Raw genomic sequence first — 18,082 nt, forward strand, 5'->3', positions numbered from 1 at the left:
AAAGAGGTTTTCACAGATCCGTTGATTTCCATTTCAATGAAGGTTTTTGCCTTATTCATTTTATGGAGGGCTCTACATAGGAACATTTAAATTATCCAGTAATGTCTTCAGGTCATTTAGTGTTTAGTTGGCTTTCACTTTGTCTCATATGTACTTACAGAATTACAAGCAATGCTGCTCTACAAAAATTATATTTATTTTATATATTTTCCTAATGAAGCAACTTTTACATTATTCATTCTAGTCATCAACTCAAATATAGGAGTAGATTTGAATATTAAGTCTGTATCAACATTTCCCATAATTCTTTTTCAAGTCAGGATCAGCATGTACCCATTTCACTTGGTTGAAAAGTCTCTGAATCTCTGGGTTCCCCTTCCATCTGTGTGTGTGTGTGTGTTTCTGCATTTTTGTTTTGTTTTGTCTTATAGAACATTGATTCTTAAATCAGTGAATATGAATATGAATGGCTTGAGATTCTATCTAAGATTCTGATGCAGAAGACTGGGGTGGGGCCTGGCATCCCCATGTTTAACAAGCGCCCCAGCGCTGCTGATGTGGCTGGGCCCTGAACCACACTTTGAGTAGTAAGGAGTAGGGTTTCCTTCCAACAGTCTGGAACTTTGCTGATTGCAGCCCCATTGTGGTGATTAAGATGTTTCTTGTATTTCCAATTTACCGGTAGGTAGATCTACAGGTGGATAGATTCTGATGAAGGCACAAAAAGAAATTGCTGCTGATCCCATGTCTTACATGTGCTCTCTATTTACATATGTCAGATGCTGCTAAATCCAGAGCAAGATCTCTCCTCTTTGCCACACAGCCTCTGTATTCCACATCAATTTATTACTTTAAAGACAAGAAAGTAATGAGACAGTCTGAGAAAAATTGCTTTCTACCTCTTTATTCAGTAGCCCATAATCCTATTAACTCTTTTTCACTTTCCTGTTGCTTCATTTACTTGCTTCATGTTTGGAAGTGTGATTGTGAAACAGAAGGACCAGAAAGGACGAGCCGTGCAGGGCATGTGGGAAGGATTGCATGCCCTCATATGGATGTGAGCTCTCTTCTCTCTGCTCCTGGACCAACGTGCTCCTCAGGGTGCCTTGCCATCTTCATTTCCTTATGAGGTTTAGCTCCTATGTGTAATTCAGACACCACACACACACACATACGTACAGATTGATTATACTTGGCAGGTCCATCACTGATAAGCGGTGCCAGGCACAGACGTCACAGGCAACAGGAGGACATATTATGTTTCCTTAAAAGTCATAGAACTTTATTTTAGTTAATTGGAGTTAAATAACCTATTGTTAGTTTTTTTTTAAAGGATTTTATTTATTTATGAGAGGCACAGACACAGGCAGAAGGAGAAACAGGCTCCCCACAAGAAGCCTGATGTGGGATTCAATCCCGGGTCCCGAGATCACACGCTGAGCTGAAGGCAGATGCTCAACCACTGAGCCACCCCGGCGTCCCAGTTAGTTTGTTTTTTAAATCCTGAAGCATTATAGGCAATGCATTCTTTTGGAACTCGTCTTTGAAGGCTTTTGTTAGTTTAAACCATGTATTTTTTTCCAGAAATTATCATTAAAATTTATGATTTTTAAAGACACTATGAAATATTTACTTATGAAAGATGTCTTACTGAGAAAAAAAGTCTTTCAGATGTTTTTTGTTATTAATGTCAGGATGACATTCTGGACAATCTACTGGTTTCATATGACCTAGTTGCACAAATACGCTTTAAGGTAGCTTACGTCTGGTTAGTATTCTTCTCTCTAAAGGCTAGCAGCGTACCTGACATAATGAGTTTCTCTTGGCTATCTTACCCATTTATTTACCTGGAAAGATACAAAAACCAATACAGCATTCTTAGTTCCAAGGCTGGTTTCATGAAATAACCTGTTCAACTCAATTTGTCTTCCATTTGCCCTATGAACAGCTGTAGATGAATAAACAAGTGTTACATGAATCATATGGAGAAGTAGAGAGGAGGTGTGATCAAGCCCCGGGAATACTGAGGGAACAGTTCTCAGGCCCATCAAGACAGCTCGAGAAAAAGCAGTGCCCCCACTTTGTACAGAAATAAGGAGCAGCTTAGGGAGGTTATGTAACCAGGTCAAAATCACTGGGCTCGCTCTGAAACAAGTGATGAATTTGTTGTAAGTTCCTGTTTTGCTTTTTTACCCTACGGGTATCCATATCCATTTGGGAGTGTAAATTTGTTTAGGGATGTTCAGCCACTGCTATCGCAGGTGACACATCCTGACCACGTTCATACATGTTCTCATTTAATCTTCACACCCACTCAATCAGATTGGTGTGGTATTTTCCCCTTTTAGGGTTGAGAAATAAGACATTTATCTTCTCTGGGTCCTTGGTCCCCCAGCCAGTAGGGACTGTGCTCTCTGACTCCCGAACTCCTGTCATCACCAATCCGTTTGCTGCCCTCTATCCTTTCACGGTATTTTCTCTGTAAAATGATAATAAAGGGATTTTATACATTAACATATTTTAAAACTTTTAATAACAAATTTAAAAATTCACAAGTTAATATATACACAAAGATAACAAATGGCATAAAAAAAAATCTTTCAATGAAAACAACTGACCCCCTCCAACTTAATTGCTTAATGAGAGCAATCACATTGGAACAATTTTTTGTCCAAAATGCTAAATAATGTCCTCTTGTTTATGGATTTATCCACTTAATGTTTATCTACTAACTTAGCTCACTTTTAACTCCCTTCCCCCTTCTCACTTTGGTAATATCACTAGTTTTTATTCTCTTATTATTTACCTTTGTAACATTAAATAATACACTTACACTTCCATTTTGTTTTCTCTCTGTAGCATTTTTCTAATTCTTTCCCTTTCTACCTGTTACATTGTGGTGGGTCTCTTCCTTAACTTTTAAACAATCAAGATTTATAACAAGTATATTCTGTTACCTCCCTTTTTTTTTTCAAAATATTTCTAGCCTCTTATTAATTCTTTTAGTTGAAATCCAGTTTGTTTCTTAAAAAAAAAAAAAGATTTTATTTATTTATTCATGAGAGAGAGAGAGGAAGAAGCAGGCTCCATGCAGGGAGCCTGATGTGGGACTCGATCCCAGGACTCCAGGATCACACCCTGGGCTGAAGGCAGGTGCTAAACCACTGAGCCACTCAGGAATCCCCCAATTTGTTTCTTCTTAAAGTCTTTGAGCAGTTGTTTCATATTTGAACCATACCTTTCCATACTGCTTTTTGTCTTTATAGATATTTCTAGTTGCCTTTCTTTTTCCTCATCCTTGCTTTTTTTTTTTCTTATATCTCTACTCAGTACATCAATTCTGTGTCCCCTTTTTCTCAGAGATTTTGCTCACAGAAACTTCCATTCTCCTCTCTCCTCCTGGACTAGTTGTTCTCTGGGTCTGTGCACAGCTGCCATCCTATAACTGCTTCCCTGTTCTCCTGAATTTATTCACCATCCACATGATGTTACAGCTTTCTCTTTGTGGGCAGGAAGGACTTCCACTGTTCCTTGGCTGCGCACACCTGTTGCCATGCAGCTCAGTGCCCTGACCACCCATGTGAGTAGTTAGAAATTGATCTGGAAATGATCTGTAGGGCAAGAGAAAACCTCCTCCTGGGAACCACTAACCACCTTCAACCTCTCTATTTGCTGTAATTTGTACACTTCTTTGGTTGAGTCCTTCAATGCTGGCGTTAAATTTCTCTAAGGGAAATTAAGTATAAAAGCTATACCTACCCTTGATCTTTATTTTTCAGAAAGTTTCAATCCAATCTCTTCAATTAAAAAAATCTTATACATACGCAAGGCAGAAAAAGGGATGATAATCCTCTCTAGCAACGAAGCCATTAAATCCTTCCCTACCCCCATTCATCAAAAATCGTATAATCTAATTAAAATTCTAAACTCTTTGTAAGGTTTTTAATTACTTGCTAAAGCAGTCGGCCAGATGGTTAAACATAATAAAAATAAGAACACTTTGAAAGGAATGAGGAAAATGTCATCAAAGTTAATGGAATAAAGGGGAAAAAAATCATATAACATCATATTGGATAGTTTACAAAAGTGTTCCCCCTTCATCAAAAATGTGTTTTTTAAGCAGAGAGAAAAGTCACTTGATAAATGTCATATCAGGATATTCTGTTTATTTGGAGATCAAACTTGAGGTTGCTTATTCATTCTCTGGAACAGGTGTGACCTTCACTCTGGATTTAAGAACAACAAATATGTCTGTTTACTTTGACTTGCTAAGAGATGCCCTCAGGCCCTCATGTAATTAGAAGCACACAGAAATAGAATCAGCTTAATAAGGATAGAATTCTGTCAAAGGGAATTTCTCTTGCCTAATTTTTCACTACTCTGGATACCAGAATTTTGACTGTTAGGTATGAACTCCTCAGCCTGCATGGAAAAAGGCTTCTTGTGGTTCTTTGACTCAAGACCTCAGGAAGCCAGGAAAGGGTCTGGTGGGGGGCAGGCTAAGCTTGTCCTCCACTGAAGTCCCTGACTTGCTTGCACTTGCAGGCAACAACCCGCAGGATGCACAGTGGGCCTCAATCCAAAGTCCTTTCCTCCTCAGCTAGGATCCAGAACTAGCTGCTATCTGAGCAGATCTGCTGAGGACTCTACTTCCTAGATCCGAATCTTCCAGTGGGCATCCACAGCGTTGTCACCCCCAATGACCTGGCAGGAGGGGAAGGGTCCACTGTTGGATTCAAGGCTCTTACTGCTAAGCCTCCATCTTCTACATGGGCTCAGAGCTCGTATTTTTGAGTTTTTCTTTCTTACCCTTAGGATTGCTGCCTGGTGCTGCCATTCTCTCTCTCAGCTGAACGCACTGAATGGCCCTTAACTTCTCTGTGTTCTATTATGAAATTCTGAACCCCCCTGAGAAAGCCTGCTCTCTTGCAAAGACAGCTTTTGATGAAGCCATTGCTGAACTTGATGCCCTCAATATAACAAAGACTATGTATGAAAAACCCACTGCTAACATCATACTCAATGTACAGCTCAGAGGAAATTCTGTGCCTTCTCAGTGCCTTGGTATCCATGGAAGGGATGGAGAAGTCTTTTGGACAGATTTTTTTTTGCCACTTGGTATAATATGAAACATCCCCAAACAACAGTAACTCTTACATAACTGTTTAACAATTTCACACCTGATAAATCTGGATTGCAGTTCAGTCTGAGACTATTTGTTTTACATACTTTTATGATAAACTGTGTTAATTGGCACCCAGAGCCAAGTAGAAGATGATTATAGCTAATAGCGAAAAATAATGCTAATTAGCTCTTCTTCATTATAATGAATACCGAAGGATATAGTTAACCACTTCTGTTTCCCAACTGTAAAAGTGGTTCGAATAGAAGGATAGAAATCAGCTTTCTGGAAAATTTATGGGTATGGAATTATTTGCCTGCTTAGAATGTGGAATAAATGAAAAGTAAAGCATTATACAGAGGTCATGTACCTCATAGTAATGTCCTTGAGGGACAAAAGTAATTTGAAAAAGCACTTAAGCTAAAGATAAGCTCAATTTCTTCCTCCCTCCTCTCCTCCTGCTCTTACATCGAGGTGAGTTTGGGCCTCCTGGGCAAATTTCTGATGATGCATCAGTGCATAAAATTAATGAAAAAACCAGGCAAACTTGTAGAAAATATCTATTAATGTTCAACTTGTAAAACGTAAGATAGTTCCCTTGAAGCAGAGTATTCTCTCTCTCTCTCTCTCTTTTTATAGTTTTTGGGAGTTTTGTTGTTCACACTCCAAATTTGGCTTAGATTTATTAGTAGGCAAAGAAATTGTTTCTAGCAGCATAGTGATGGTGACTGAGTCTTTCCACCGAACCAGCGGCTCTCCCCGAGGTTAGAGAGCATCAGGTGTGGGGCAGGTGAGCGCCCGGCTCCCTGACTTTCTTCTGGCCGTGACAGTGACAGATCCACAGGTGAACATCACACTTGGCCTTCAGTGGGCCAGGAGGCCCAGGCCAACTGAGGTTGGGACAAAGAGTGGGTGCTCTCTGTGACTCTGAGTCCTGTGGGGGGGTCAGGCAGCCAGCTGGCACCGCGAGGCTTCCAGTGGTTCCCAGTGGTTCCCTGTGGCCTTCCAATGCATCAGTAGTAGAGACAGGGCAACAAGGTGCCACCATGGGAACCCGCACCGGAGGGGCCTGCGGGCCCAACCTCAGCCCCAAAACCTGAAATGAGAGTGGATCTAGGATCCTGTGAAAAGAACATGAGTAGGAATATTCCATCTTGCTGGGCTGTTAGGGCCACCAGTTTGTCCTGTGAGAGTATCTTGCCGAGGTGGGTCACCCAGTCTCCCCCACTCTGCTTTATTTACAGGCTGTCCAGGTTGTCTTTGCTTTAGCTTCTGAGTATAAAGTAGAAAAACAGGGACATCTGGGTGACTCAGTGGTTGACTGTCTGCCATTGGCTCAGGTTATGATCTCAGGATCCTAGGATTGAGTCCCGCATCAGGCTCCCTTCATGGAGCCTGCTTCTCCCTCTGCCTGTGTCTCTGCCTCTCTCTCTCTCTCTCTCTGTCACTCATGAGTAAATAAATAAAATCTTTTTAAAAAATGATATTTGTTTTCCAGTATGGGACAGAGGCATATACTTGTGATCGCAATGAAATACGGAATGTGGAAGGGCTCTAGGGCTGCAGGGAATAGAATCTCCCCACATAAGAAATTAGGGCAGACTCCGATGAAGAGGTGGGGTTTGACCTTGAGGAATGGATGGAAATTTGATGGGTAGGGATGGAAATGGAGAGGCCACTCCAGGTGGGGCGAACAGCGAGAGAAGAGGGAAGGGATGAGTTAGATTTGGGGAGCAGCGAGTTTGCCAGAGCTTGGACTGGAAGAGGAAGGGGGCCCGACTTGGAGACCCCTGGATGTCACCCCAGGACTGTGGGTGATTCCTGCATTACTGTGTTTTTCATGCTATATGGTAAGCACCACAGCTCTTCCCCAACAAACGTAGCGGGGACTGGATAAATTCAGGGAAGTTGAAAGTTCTTAGGTTTTCACCAGGTCATTTCCAGTTGGATTGGGTCGCCTCTTCCTTCTCTCTCAGTGGGAAAATGCACCGACTGGTGATGGGGCTGAGAGGGCAGAGAACATGTTGGCCCCAATCTAGCCAGCAGCCGCAGAATGCTATGGAATGTCACTCCTGCTTTGATAGATGGGCTAAAAACCTGAGCAATTAGTCCCAGTCCCCCAGTCAAAATAAACTGGGTGTGTTTCTTCTATGTGTGTCCTTCTACAATGACGTCTGAATGCTCTACATTATTGATTGGGTTTGATGCTCTTAGACATGCCGTCTTGTTGTTTGTTCTGGGAGTTTTTACTTGATTGCAAATACTCAGCCTAAGTTAATGTTTCATGAGGCTCAGTCCTAACTTGAGGATAGATATGTGATGGAAGCCATAGCTATTTTTTAAGCCAATTTTGCTGCACTTGGGGGGCAGTTTAGATTGAGAAACCCCAACTCCTACTCAAGTACAAGTCCCGCTTGTTTTTATTTGCCATTCCGACAGGCGATAATTAATTTTAACAAAATTTCTAATTAGTTAGGCCATCGCCCTCCAAAGGCCATATGAATAACTCATTTTATTACCTTACAAACTGACAAAACGATTATTACATCCCAGGCACTGATGTAAGAACGATACCGATATTAAGCCACTCAGGCCTCTTGATGACCATACGAAGTGGGTCATAGCACTATTCCTGTTTGACAGAGAGGGAAGAGGAGGCATGGAGAAGTGAAGTACCTCGCCCAAGATCACACAGAGCATTCCTTGGCACTTGAGCAAATTGGAAGCTTGGTGGTTGTGTTGTCATCTGTCACACAGAGAAGACTTGCACGGGCGATTTTGACGTGCTGTGTGCCCCATGACAGGATGGTGTTCCTGGATCATTTTAGTAGGGGCTTATTTTCTATGGTTTAACATCAATAGTTGTCTTTTAAGAAACTCAGTGTTTAAATTGACTGTAAGTGCTTGAAAGTGAACAGTTTCCACGTATGTACAGCGAACACATGAACAATACCAACGTCCAGGCCAGTCTAATAATATCCCTTTTTTTAGGTTGGAAGATGTGGCTTTTGGGAGCAGCATCTCCCCAGTCCATGACTGGAGCCATGCATTTCATCATAAGCATTTAGTGGCATTTTCTATGTGCCCAGTGCCCCGCTGAGTACATGACATGATTATTTATTACTCAACAATACCGCTAGGCAGACCCTGGGAATATCTCCCCCCCCCTTTTTAAAATTTATTTATTTGAGAGAGGGCAGGACAGAGAATAGAGAGTACAAGTGGGGAAGAAAGGGAGAAGCACATGTGGGGCTGGATCCAGGACCCTGGAATCACAACCTGAGCTGAAGGCAGGTGCTTAACCCACTGAGCCACCCAGGTGCCTGGATGAGGAAACTGAGGCCTAGAAAGGCTCAGTAAGGGAGTGTAGATCACAGCTAGGAAGCTGCAGAGCAGGGTTTTGGACCTGGGGGCCTCTCCCACTTGCCCACTGCATCTGCTGCCCGCTGCTGACTCTTCCAGGGAATTAACGGCTGATCTTGGTCAACCTCTCGTAGTAGGTCGGCTTCCCGGCTCAGGAGGGCCCCTCTACCCTCCTTTGCTCTATACCAAGTATTTGAAGAGTCAGGGTTCACCCATCATTCTTCATTATCAATAACCTTAGGCCCTGGAGATCTCTGGGTGGCTCGGTGGTTTGGCGCCTGCCTTTGGCCCAGGGCGTGATCCTGGAGTCCTGGGATCGAGTCCCACATCAGGCTCCCTGCATGAAGCCTGCTTCTCCCTCTGCCTGTGTCTCTGCCTCTGTCTGTGTCTCTCATGAATAAATAAATAAAATCTTAAAAAAAAATAACCTTAGGCCCGGCCTGAGTTCAATATTTGTGGATTCCGTGTTAGTGCAGCGCCAGCCCCGCGCAGCTGTGGGCAAGACAGACGGAGACCAGGACAGAATGAATCCTGACGTTGAATTTGGGGACTTTGTGGAGGGGAGTTTATGCCGGCCAGGGAGCTGCTCATCAAGCACCTTGAGAAGTCTGTGCACCTGTTTATAATAACTTCTACTCTTTTAAATCATATTTTTTTTCTGTATCAATCACGGTGTCGCTTATGTGGGAGATGCTCAATAAGCATTTGGCGAATGTGGGACAAATGAGGGACTGACTGAGTCATTTATTACTTGGCTCCTTGGATATAAAAGGCTTTAAGGATGTCCCTGCCCCCTCTGCTACTTGGGATTGTATTTCTTTCTTTTTTAAAATAGTTTATTTATTTATTCATGAGAGAGACACAGAGAGAGGCAGAGACACAGGCAGAGGGAGAAGCAGGCTCCATGCAGGGAGCCCAACATGGGACTCGATCCCAGGGCTCCAGGATCACGACTGAGCCAAAAGCAGACGCTCAACCACTGAGGCACCCAGGTGTCCCCAGGATTGTATTTTCTTCACCTGGGTTTTCCTCCCTGTGTGCCTGGACTCCTCCCCGTCCCCCCCATCTCTCCTCCCACCCCTCCTTTTCCCATAACAGCCCAGGAAGTGGCTGGACAGGCGGTGGCAAGAACTGCTGTTTAAGGCAGTGCTACAGGTGATGTCAGCTTCCATAGCTTTAGGATGGATCTATTCTTCAGGGAAATGAGGAGGTAAATCAGCTTTTGAGGAACTCAAGTCGCCGTGTACGATATTACTGTAGGAACATGCATTCCGAGTCCTAATCAGACTTTAGGGCAACCCCCTGGAAACTGCACGTGTCGGAGAAGCTTATATCATCCACGCACGTGCAGTGGAACCCATTCTACGTCTGTTCTCACACCTGAGAATCACTTCTTGACTTCGCTGTGTTATTGAAACGCAGAGTTGAAAATGCAATATTTAGGGAAATTGCATTCCTCGTACTAGTGATAGATTCCCAGAGAGTGGGTGCATGGAGCCTGCTTCTCCCTCTGCCTGTGTCTCTGCCTCTCTCTCTCTCTCTCTCACTGTGTGCCTATCATAAATAAATAAAATTAAAAAAAAAAATTAAAAAAAAAAAAAAAAAGATTCCCAGAGAGTTTTACTGTCCAGTTGGAGTGTGTAATTGCTACATGATACCAACATCAGGGCGGGCTAGAATTTAAGTGGTTTTCCTTTCTGTGTCTTCGACAGATGTGCCATCCCCACACCAGCGGGGCTCTGCCAAGATGAAGCCAATAGAAGAAGGGGTGGAAGATGACGACGAGGTCTTTGAGCCCGTGTCTCCAAATGCATTGAAAGTCCATCAGTTGCCTTGATCAGAGACACTGAGGTCAAGTGACCGAGACGGAAATTTGTCTTGAAGAGATCCTGAAAAATACCAGCACTTTGTCGTGGCTTAGTGATTACTCGGCTCTCGCCCTGGTAGTCTGAGGGCAGGAGAGCGAGGAAGGGTGGAAAAAATGGGAAGGTCATTTCAGCTCCCCTTTTTTATTGATCAGCTTTTTATGCAATTGTTTTCCCGAGCCTCCTGACTAAACCTAGTTCTATTTTTGAGATACGTATCTTCACAGCGTTTTCTAGGTGTATTATTGTTTTCGCTTAGCACCCTGTCAATGCAAAAAATGCCTTTTCACTGCTTTTTTTCTGAGTTGTGGTTCATTTTCCTCACAGTTCCTTTCCACTGTGGCAATGGGGTCGTCCATTCGATAGTTGTAACCAACAGTAGAAGTTTGAAATTGAGGTCGATGTATCATTAAAAAGCAGGGAGTCTCAGGCCTTGAATTGTTAGCTGGAAATTTTTAAAGAAAGATGTGATTTGACCAGCGTTTATTTTTTTTCTCCCAGGCCAGACACACTGCTCCGCTAGATCACCTTACGTATCTGGGCCTTGTGTAGATGGCTTGATAATGAGCAAAACTCATCAGACTTTGCTCACATTACCCGCATATTATGCCGTGTGTAATCGGGTCTGAAACCAAAGCTGGAAAGATAACAGATGGAAGCAGTCCTGAGCTCAGCTTGACCTTCAGGAAAACTCAACTTACCTGTGATTTGGAGCCATCTTGTCCCACACACGCCGGTGTGGGCGACACTTTGGGGTAGGGAGTCACGTGCCCAAGCAAATGTCACAGAATGAGGTGATTGAAAGAGCATTTTTGTTCTGTGATCGGTATTCTGAGGTTTCAGACTGTTCCTCCAGAGCCAGAGCTGTCTCTTTGAAATGTGTGCCGGATACCCAGTGCCAGGTTTGCGAATGTGGACACAGCTTTGCGGGCAATTTCCATAAGCTGTGCCGAGGGCACCCACCTTAGATGTTGGTGTGAGGGCTTTGACTGTAAATCTCTCTTTTCTACCAGAATCGTGTTTCAGGAAACGGTGGTATTTGGCTGGTGGGAAATGAGATGTTTGCCGAAATCATCATACTGGTCATTGTGACTGTGCCACTCAATTGGGTGAAGCCCGTAGATCGATTATGTGACATCATACATACATTGTGTTGATTTCCATTCGCTAGACCCAACTTGAGTCAGTCCCCTATTATATATAATAAATAGCTAAGAAAAGTTCTGAATGAAATTACTTTCAGGTAAGCTGAGCCAAAGGCAGCCTATCTTGCCAAGAGGTGATTTCTGTCAGAGAAAGTAGATAAGCTACTCTAGGGTCACCTCACTTTCCTAAATCCATTTTTTTTTTTTTTTTTTTTGCCAATTAGTTTAGTAATTTCACTTGAGTTTAATTTACATGCTCGGGTCATTCACTAAGAGAATTTCCACAGGCTTGGAGTCCAGCTCCTAACATCCTTATCACATGTTGCCGTATTGACATCACAGTGGAAAGGCTGATTTCACTTCACTAGTAGAGTGGTTTCTTCAGTTTCCTGAATTATAAATATATTTTGGGGAAATGAAGCACAGGTGAATGACTTAGCCTTGGCTCTAGGATTGTAAAGATTCATTGGGTTGAACAGGCCCTCCCTGTGCCTGAGACCACACGTGCGGGTAACTGTAACGTAACGGCGCTAGTGTGGCTTCCCTCTAACAGCCCGAGAAAGGTCGTGTAGACCATTTGGTTTACACAAGCATAAGACTAATTTGCAAAATCACTCTACAGAGTAATTAGATATTCCACTCTTCCCCGAATGGAAAGTCATTTTAGATTCTGCTGAGGCCACGTTTTTAATGTTCTGTGGATCCTCAAAAGCTTGGGATTTCCCTAGCCTGACCCATCTCCAGATGTGTCTGACTTTGTCAAGCTGAGACAGTGGAGGGGGGGGGGTCATCTCTTAACTGTCAACCTGCAGGTGTTTAGAGGTTATTTTCTGTAGCGCTGGGACCAAGCATGGGTAAAGGGACGCCGCTAAAACTAGATGACAGGAATTCATTTAGTGTTTTTATTAAAACCCAGGAATTCATTTAGTGTTTTTATTAAAACCCATGTGTGCGTGTGCACACCCATCAGTGTTGTTCATAACAAAGATCGTAATCTCGAGCTTAGGAATCTTAAAAGAGCCACTTAGCCTGAATGGGAAACATGAAACTATTTTTTAAATACACACCTCTAAGAAAGACAACGAGACTCGGAGAAAAGGAGAAACAAGCCGCCGAGCAGCCCTCCCACATAGACTTGATAGCAAAAGAGCAGATAAGGGAACAGAGAAGAGTTCTTAGTGTAAGATCTGCTGTGGATGGCTTGGGGTTCATTTATACAATGAACAAGCGCATCTTTGTGTAAGGCATAAATCCATAGACAAAAGAACACGTTTGTTGCCAAAACCACCAATAAGATGCTTCCTGTGTTTTTTGGTGCCCCCTTAGCTTTGTGACCACGGTTCAGAAAATGGTCTGCAAAAATTATTCTATATCTAACCCCAAATCTACTGTTTAAATGTAACATCAAGTCTGTTGTGTGAATCGGGAGCGTAACATTTATACCAGAATGTATGTGCCATTTGTAGTGTTTTGAAAGTCCTCGTGTTTATATTTATAAAATGACAGCACAGATACTATATAGAAGCTCAATGATGTTTATATATCCTGAATCAGTAATAATGGGTGCTATATAATTGCCAGTGACCATCCGTTGCTTTCCGGGATCGTTTCCACTTGTCCCTGTGGCTCACTTGCCCCTTCATCATTGGGCACCATTTGTGTTTTGCTGCCAGTAGTGTGCGCACTGGGAGACACCCCCTTCTTCGTATCTGGTTCTCCTTCCACATATCTGAAGCTATTCTGATTTTCTAATTGGGAACTGCCGATTCCTGCCTCCCAAGTCCTATCATAGCCCCAAAGGTAGAGCCTCTCGGATGTTGGGAAAAAAATCTTTGGGGAAAGTTGGTGCAGCCAGGTAATGACTCAGGGGGGGGTGGCGCCCAGCAAGCCCTTGGGCGTGCGGGTCAGCGTGTGCATGCCCGAGCGCTGCTCAGTGCCCTCCTCCCTGCAGACCCCAGGGAGCAGCTCTGAGGACTCCCAGTTGCTTATTTCTTTTGTCCATTTCTTTGGACATTTCTAGAAGCTGCTTTGTCAGAAACCTCTGACCTTGCCATGCCTCCATTCCCCCACCCTTGTTTTGCAAACCTGGTTTCCCAACCTCTTTTTCTAATTTTTTCCAACTAAAGTGATTAGAAATTCCCACCTATTCAATTCAAGTCCAGTTCAAGGGACAGGACACTGTGTAGGGAACTCAAGGCTGCGGTGTAGTCACCCTTCAGTCTGGCTCCAGGGATGATACGTTTTCTCACCGACAGCCATTCTTTGATTCTCACAGGAGCCCACATACCTTGTGTGTAACAATATATTGTGTCATTTAAGAAATCTGCTTTTAAGTTCTATTTATAGGTTATTCTGTTATATTTGCAACCTAGTTTTAAAGTACACGGGGATTTTATGAATGCTTTATACAGACACATTTGTAGGAAACCCATTCTTTCTGTTTTTAGGTGCCATTGACGTTGGTGACATTTACTTTATAACCAATTTACATTTTGTCCGCAGAGCCTTATAGTTTAAAATATCTTCATAGATTGTCATTTGATCAAATAAATTTCTTACTTAGAAAATACGCGTTACCTTGATTTCGTTCCTCTTACCTATAGCTGATTTGCTCTGACTCTATGCCTGAAGGAGGGGGTTGGTTCATTTACCCCCAGGTTGTGGGAGCTGCTCTGGTTGACCAAGGGGATGGTCTTGGGTCAGTTCCACGTAATTTCAGAGCTCTGTCATCTTGGCTGCCTTTTGGCCCCAAGAGGCAGCAAGATGGTTGTGATTGGATACGGCAACTTGAGAAGCCTTCAGAATGTCACTGTAGGGATCCATAGATTGCAACTTTTCATTGCCCTCATTTGCACATTCGCTTCTAGTTTCATAAGGTGTAATAATACAAGGAGTCACGTGAAGGAGTCAGAAAATCTCCCCTGGATCTATCCTGTGGTGGGTAAGAGGGACCGGTCTTCCCATCCTTGAAGAAACCTACATTTTCTTCCGTCACCTGTCCTAGACATGGGGATGGGAGTTTGAGAGCACATCTCTTGGCCCTTAGTAGCTGGTCTTTGCCACTCAACACACTTGTCCTGATCAGTCGCAAGACCAGATCCAAATAGAAGGGGCATCTTAGGGGCATCTTCTGCCACGAGAGGAATCAATTCTGTTGCTCAATAAGCTATGTCACCTAAACCTACAGTCAGGTGCTGAGAGCCCTGGACGTCTTGCTGAGCTAACTTTGGGGCAGGTTTCCCTTTCTTTTTTAATTTTTTTAAAGATATTTATTTGAGAATGCGCATGCATGTGCGCATGACTCCCATCTGAGCAGGGAGCCCGATGCAGGGCTTGATCCCAGGATCTGGGATCACGACCTGAGCAGAAGGCAGATGCTTAACCAACTGGGCTGCCCCGTGCCCTTTGTTCTACCTTATAACTCTGAAAAATAATTTTCTTTCCAATAATGGTTTTCCTCTACTCCTAGGCCTTGTTCTCATTCCACTTTGGGGCCATGTCCACAGTTCCAACATCACCTTTACCCCTTTCTGCTGGTTGCCACACCCCTGGATCTTGGGTGTTAGACACTACATTCATATTTCCTTGCTGTTTACTAGGGACAAAGATGTCCCCAATGACTTTGAAGCTCCCCCAGCCTCCTCCTTCATCCTGTCATGAGAAAATTCTCCTCCTTCAGCTTCTTCCCCTCGTCACTTGTCACAGCTGCCTGTGACACTGTAGGACCTCACGTGGCTGGGCCAGCCCCCAGGGCCCTCCCTGAAGAATGAAGCACTGGGGGTGGGATTTTATGCTCAGACACCTTCCGTGACAGGCCAACAGAACAAAACGTGATTTGAACAGAGCTCAACCACCTCCTCCACCTGATAAATGGAATTCCCACAGCTATAAAATGGCTCTTATATAGGGAAGGCAGCCTTGAGGGGAAAGTGATGATAGCCATTTCCTTCTTGATGTCCACATGCAGATGATGAAAACCTACAGACCAGCTCGCACCTGATGGTGGTGACATACAATTAAGCCACTTTCGCAGAGACTGGAGGGGACAGGTAGTCCGAAGGAGCTCAGACAGGGGACAAACCTCAGGCCCAACTCTCCAAAGGGACTGCACGTAAAATATTCATCTGCTCTGAATTCATTTCTCTTAAAATAGCTTCTGTTATCCTGGGGACCCAGCTAAACTTTTCAATGTGCTTCTCCCTATTTTTGTTAATTCTTATCTGATCTCTTTTAATGCTTCTCCTCGTTAGTATTGATATGTTGTGCTCACAGGAAAAATTATAATACTTTACATTTTTCTGCACACGTATTATACAGAGAGACTTTTTTTGTAGAAAAAGAAAAATTAAAGACTGATATTGACCTTCAAAATCATCTATCCTTTATGTGAAAATGTGGGTCTTTGTTACACGCTGTGCCAAACAGATTTCTTATCTCTGTTGTTCACCTCAACCTCCCTCTTTAGCTCAAAGCAGCTTGAAAGAGGTAGCCTGAGTCGTGCCCTTAACCTTGGACATGGATTTGAGGTCAGAGGCAGTTCTGAACATTGTCTCCGACCATGTGATCGTAGGCATGGTGTTAAACCTTTTGAAGCTGCTGTGTCCTCTGTGTACACTAGAACTTTGCCCAACACATAGCTGGCAATCGGGAAATGGACTCGCCCCTTTCCCCCCTTTCCTTTGATGGTCAAGTTGAATCCTTAAGCCTTCTGGAAACTTGGCAACCGTAGTCTTTGTAAGGAGCCAGGAGGCCAGTACCAGTGGGATCTGAGGGAAAAGCAAAGCAGGAAACTCTTACTATGGCCCCTTCTGCCTGAAGAACTGTCTGAAGGCCTGGGAGCCCAGTGATCACAGGCTACAGGGTCCCTGGACTCGTCTGGCTGGGGCAGAGAGAGAAGAGCCATCCTATCTTCAGCAAGTGGCCTCAGAAAGTAGTAGGCAGGGGAGGAAGGCTGTAGGCGCCGCTCTATGGTGGCTAGTGGGTGGAAAATACTAGTGTTAGGTGAAATGATGCTTTCCATGAGGTTCTTCTCCAAGAGCCTTAAGCTCTGGTCAACGTTTAACAAATTATTTTGAACTAATAACCTTCCTTCTCTCTCCATGGTGACCATTGAACCATGAGCAGGTGGGATGGATATGCATGGAACACGCTATGGGCAAGTTTTGACAATAGGAAGGATGGAGAGAAGTTTATCTAGACCCCAGAGAGTGTGAGAGAAGTAAGAGTTCTCAAAGGCCCGGGAGACTTTAATTCCTGATGCAGTTTGATTGCTAAAGACTGTTTGATTGTTAGGACATCGGGCAGGTCACATTATGTATTTGGATCTCAGTTTCCTCTAAAATGAGGTTACACCAGGCGAAGACTCTTCTCCAAGTGTTTGCTCTTCTCAAAGGCTGGCATGGTGTCCCCATGCTCCCTGGGTATTTTGTTATCCAGCTGAGGCAGGACTTTTTTTCCCCTGGTTGCGGATGATTTGGGGGGCTGGACAAAGCCTTAGCAGCTGTCCCACCTCTGGCTATCCTTCCCATCCAGAGCAGTCCCATCCTTGCCCTGTCCTTCACCAATGCCGTGTTGCTTTGAGGTCATGACAGCATGACCAATACCCAGGCCTGCACTGGATCCTTTCATCAGCAGGCATTCAATGTTTCCTTTTAAGTCTCTGAAAGGGGTTCTTGAAAGTTCTTGTGAAAGCCAGCAGCTTGCGGAAAAACCCCTTCTTAGCCCTTCTCGAATGGTCGTGACTGAGGTTTTCCTCCAAAGGGGACCGAACTGTAGGATTCCAGAGCAGATAGAGTATGTACATTTCAACGAGGCCAGAAGGTCTCAAACTTCAGCAGGCATCAGAATCACCTGGAATCTCCTCAAAACCCTGTTTGCTGGGCCCCACCAGCAGTGTTTGATATAGTACATCTAGGGAAGGGCCCAGAAGACTGCATTTCTAATAAGTGCCCAGATGGTGTTGACACTGCCATTAACAGGACCACACTTTGAGGTCCTCTTAACTGGCCCAACTCCCTTATGAGGAGGCAAAGAGGCTATGACCAAGAAAAACTAAAATCCACGTGTTCTCATTCACTACCCAGGGGCTTTCAGTCAAAAACAACTTTTTTCTTTTGGCTGTAGGCCAACAGTTTTCAGGCTTTTATTTATTTATATTTATTTATTCATGAGAGACACAGAGAGAGAGCGAGGCAGAGACACAGGCAGAGGGAGAAGCAGGCTCCATGCAGGGAGCCGGATGTGGCACTTGATCCTCGGACCCCAGGATCATGATCTGAGCCAAAGGCAGACACTCAACCAACTGAGCCACCCAGAGGCCCCTAGTTTTCTGGCTTTTGATAAAAACAAAATCATTTAGGGAATCAGTTTAAATATTCTTGGAACTGTTAGATACTGATTCAATGTACCTGGAACAGTGGTTCTTAATCCCGCGGCACTTCGGCATCAGAAATTCTGGTGTAATTCATCTAGGTATCAGGATCCTCAAAAGCTCTGCAGATGGTGGTCTCTGGGTGGTTCAGGGGTTTAGCGCCTGTCTTCCGCCCAGGGCGTGATCCTGGAGACCCAGGATCGAGTCCCACATCAGG

General features: G+C 44.0%; 1 protein-coding gene across 5 annotated transcripts in view; it reads left to right on the forward strand.

Moving 5' to 3' along the window:
• Positions 1-14,062, forward strand: part of BVES (blood vessel epicardial substance) — a 38,093-nt gene extending 24,031 nt beyond the window's left edge. For all 5 annotated transcript variants that reach the window (XM_041764760.1, XM_041764758.1, XM_041764757.1 and 2 more), the window contains exon 8: positions 10,198-14,062. In XM_041764760.1, coding sequence (XP_041620694.1) covers positions 10,198-10,322 — 125 coding nt within the window. In that variant the 3' untranslated portion in view covers positions 10,323-14,062. The remainder of the gene's footprint in view (positions 1-10,197) is intronic.
• The last annotated feature ends 4,020 nt before the right edge of the window (positions 14,063-18,082 follow it).

Source organism: Vulpes lagopus, chromosome 1 (genome assembly GCF_018345385.1).
Source record: "Vulpes lagopus strain Blue_001 chromosome 1, ASM1834538v1, whole genome shotgun sequence".
Lineage (NCBI taxonomy): Eukaryota > Metazoa > Chordata > Mammalia > Carnivora > Canidae > Vulpes > Vulpes lagopus.